This window comes from Atta colombica, unplaced genomic scaffold (assembly GCF_001594045.1).
Source record: "Atta colombica isolate Treedump-2 unplaced genomic scaffold, Acol1.0 scaffold141, whole genome shotgun sequence".
In the NCBI taxonomy this organism is placed as follows: domain Eukaryota; kingdom Metazoa; phylum Arthropoda; class Insecta; order Hymenoptera; family Formicidae; genus Atta; species Atta colombica.
In genome coordinates, this window is record NW_017259230.1 from 1,359,041 (window position 1) to 1,362,402 (window position 3,362).

Below are 3,362 nucleotides of genomic sequence, written 5' to 3' on the forward strand. Positions count from 1 at the left end.
ACGATTATCGATAATTCAAAGATATTCAATGATTATTATAATTTAAAGATTGGGTTTTTATTTTATAGAACGAATCTAGTAATTTAAATTTTGAACAAAGCTGCTTGAATGATGGCATATTCTCCGGTTATCAATTTATCTTTATGCTTTTCAAAGAATTCAGTCATATTATTTGGTAATCCAACACAAATATCGGATTTCATAGTGCGCAAACTCAAAATATTTGTAGGTTGAAAATTTCCCAATGCAGCTGCAAAGCTTGTATTGTATTCAAAATTTACATCACCTAAAAGCTTTCTATAATTCAGATCACCCTTAAATATTACTAATTTAGCATCGGAAAATTGAGCATATATATTTTTCTCTCTTTCTTTCATTTGTGTAAAATCATATGGTCCTGTCCAATATGGCTCTTCCTGTGTAATAAAAAGTTAAAATTATATTTAACATAATTTTACACGATAATTTAAACCGTTTCAAAGGATACAAATTAAATGTACCTTAATAGACCAAATTTCCTGATCCATTAGATTTTTGAATGTTTTACCCAATAATTGTATATTTGGATAATCGTTTAGTGTATTCATGTAATCTAACATCCAGAGAAAATCATGAATAGTTGTATCACTCACGTACCATGGATATAATTTTGCGTGAAACGTTATTTTAATCGTAGGTACAATAGTAACCAAAAAAGCTGCGAAACATAGATCAGTGAACAGTTCATATCCTGCATTATCAAGTACTATATGAATAATATCGTTTTCTTTCATCTTTTTGTTTACAATATTCCATACAATCTCCCAATCATTTACTACTATATTTTGGTTTAAAGACTCCATTAGCACAAGTGGATTATCAGTGTGACTAGAAGGGTCTCCTACAGTCGCAGATAGATCATATCTATAAATATAAAAATCATTGTTTATTGACAATGCATTATAAAAGATAAGTGCATTAGAATTAGATAGAAATAGTACAACCTGTTACCCCATAAACTCAATTTCAAAAATTTCAGAAAATCATTCTTTGAGTTTTCCTTATTATATTCCTTATTACACAGTATGTCTTTTATATACAAGGCAATCATTAAGTCCACAGATTCAATGGAGTCAATAAAATCAATTTGCTTTTGGTATTTAAATGGATCGTAATTGTCCATGGTATTCCTAGAATTGCAAAATGACATTTTAGATTGTTCTATATGAATTCATATTACATTTAGCACATCAAAACTTACAACAAACTAATTTCTTGAGCTAATATACGATACATATAGCATTCGCAATATAACCACACAGTATTGAACCATGTGGGTACTCCATTTTCAACGCATGTTCTGTATTCTAGATATTTATTCCATTCCTCAGCATCATTGATTACTTTGGAATTTAAACGCAGTGGCTTTAAGGCTTTGTTAGTAACTATCTCAGTTTTCAGTTGACTTATGAATCCTATGATCTCTTTAATATCTTTTTCAGCATTCTGTAATTCAATAACATGTGTATGTGTTTCAAGTAATAATGGCATAGGGAATTGATTGCTGCATCTCATACACACATACACATACACACACACACACACACACACACACATACATATCTATGAAGATTACCTCACTGTATATATCTATAATTTTGCTTTTATTCTGGCAGAGTATATCAATAATTTTCGTTAATATCACCGGCAATCTGTCTTTGATTGTCACATGAGCATAACTTCTGTAACATAAATAAAAGATGTCGTTTTTATATCTTTGTATTAAAGGTCAGCGAATTGATAACAAGTTGATAAACGAAACGGAGTTAATTCAGAAATTACCGCTTATATACTCCAGATAATGGTAAACCGAAAGGAGTAAATGTATCCTGCAAATCCGGGATTCTGGGATCGTTTTGAACCATCATATACTCTGATATAGGCTGAACAGACAACAAACCATGGAGATAAAATAAAGTAATAATAACACTAACAACACATAAAATCATGATAAGAATAGAGGAGCAGAATCTCTCATGCATCGCACATATACCGCGTTTATAAACACATGGCATGATTCGTTTCTTTTATATTATGCTATTTTATTGTAAAATTAAAAAAATAAAACAAATATATCTCAAAGAGAACAAGGTTACATAAACACGATCTTATAAAAACAAGAAATCGCGGCAAAATCGAACTTTAAGCGACCTTTCGTCAACTTATTACGACAAAAAGTCACCGAATATCACCTTATCACCCATTCCCACCAGACGTTCTCGGAAGACTGTGGAGGACTACTCATGAACGTAAACTATTATTACGCTCCACGTTACTACGCGGAGCAGCGCGGACTCGCGGAGTAAATGACGTGTTAGGTCAGGCGTGTGTCGACCGTCGCACGATGTGACACGCAGGCGCAGTCGCGTGAGAAATCGATTCCTCGCGCGAGGAATCGATTCTTTTCCCGAACGCGATCGAGTCGCGGAAAGCGCGTGAACGCGGAGACGGGAAAGATAATCGGCCGTTTGTTTTCCGCCCCCCTTTATTTCGTCTGCGGTTAACTGCGCGGTTTTGTGGCGGCTTCTTCGCCATCGTCGCGGCGCCACCCCGCGGTGGAAGAAGTTTTCGCCCAAAGAAATTTCATCAATGCAGAAAGTTGCCGACGCTCCGCGATCTCTTCTTCTCCGAATCGAGCCGTCTAACTCCCGCTGTCACACTTTTGTCCACCGACGCTCGCGGATGCGGATGGATAACGAGTTTCCGGCTTGCCGATATTGCGCTTCCGGCGTGAGGATATCACTGCCCGGTGAGTTTAATTCTATGGATATAATTAGGAGCATTCATCTTTTCTCTCTGTTCTTTCTATTCCTTAAGTCAGTTTTTTATTCCTTAACCGGTATATAATGAGATTTGCTTTAATTTTGATTTACTTATTGTTTATCTTTTTCTAATTCTTAGAATTCTGAGAATTAGAACTATTGTAAAATTAATTTCAATTTACTCTTTATCTTTTTCTAAAATTCTTAGAATTTTTCGAATTATAAAAAGATAAAGAGTAAATTAAACCGAGATTAAAATTAATTTTACATTGGTTAAATAGGATTTAAAATTCTCTGAAGTTGACGACAGATCTTGAATGTTCTCAATATTACAAACCTATACAATGTCGAAGCTTGCAACAACATTACTGCAATGTTATTACAATATTACTGGAACGTTGCAATGTTGCTGCAATATTTTGCTGGAATAATTTGTACTGTATGAAAAATTTTTTTGTAAAAAATTTCGAACAATCCATTTTATTCTCTTCATGTTACATCTGCAAATTTGGATATTCTTATTAAAATATACTTTATATTTATTCTTTTTGAATTATATAT

General features: G+C 33.5%; 1 protein-coding gene across 1 annotated transcript; it reads right to left on the minus strand.

Annotated features, from left to right (window-relative positions):
- Window positions 1-55: 55 nt before the first annotated feature.
- Window positions 56-2,325, minus strand: LOC108684915 (protein-glutamate O-methyltransferase-like). Its single transcript, XM_018189457.1, has 7 exons — window positions 2,232-2,325; window positions 1,822-1,922; window positions 1,616-1,721; window positions 1,241-1,485; window positions 984-1,169; window positions 501-903; window positions 56-416 (listed from the first exon to the last, which is right to left on the minus strand). The coding sequence occupies exons 1-7, from the start codon at window positions 2,241-2,243 to the stop codon at window positions 84-86; spliced, it is 1,386 nt and encodes a 461-aa protein (XP_018044946.1). The 5' UTR covers window positions 2,244-2,325; the 3' UTR covers window positions 56-83.
- Window positions 2,326-3,362: the final 1,037 nt, after the last annotated feature.

Coding starts and splice junctions, on each gene's coding strand:
- LOC108684915 (XM_018189457.1), bottom strand. Junction 1,486..1,615: donor TTATAGATATATACAGTGAG/GTAATCTTCATA, acceptor ATTGAATTACAG/AATGCTGAAAAAGATATTAA. Junction 417..500: donor AGGAAATTTGGTCTATTAAG/GTACATTTAATT, acceptor TTTATTACACAG/GAAGAGCCATATTGGACAGG.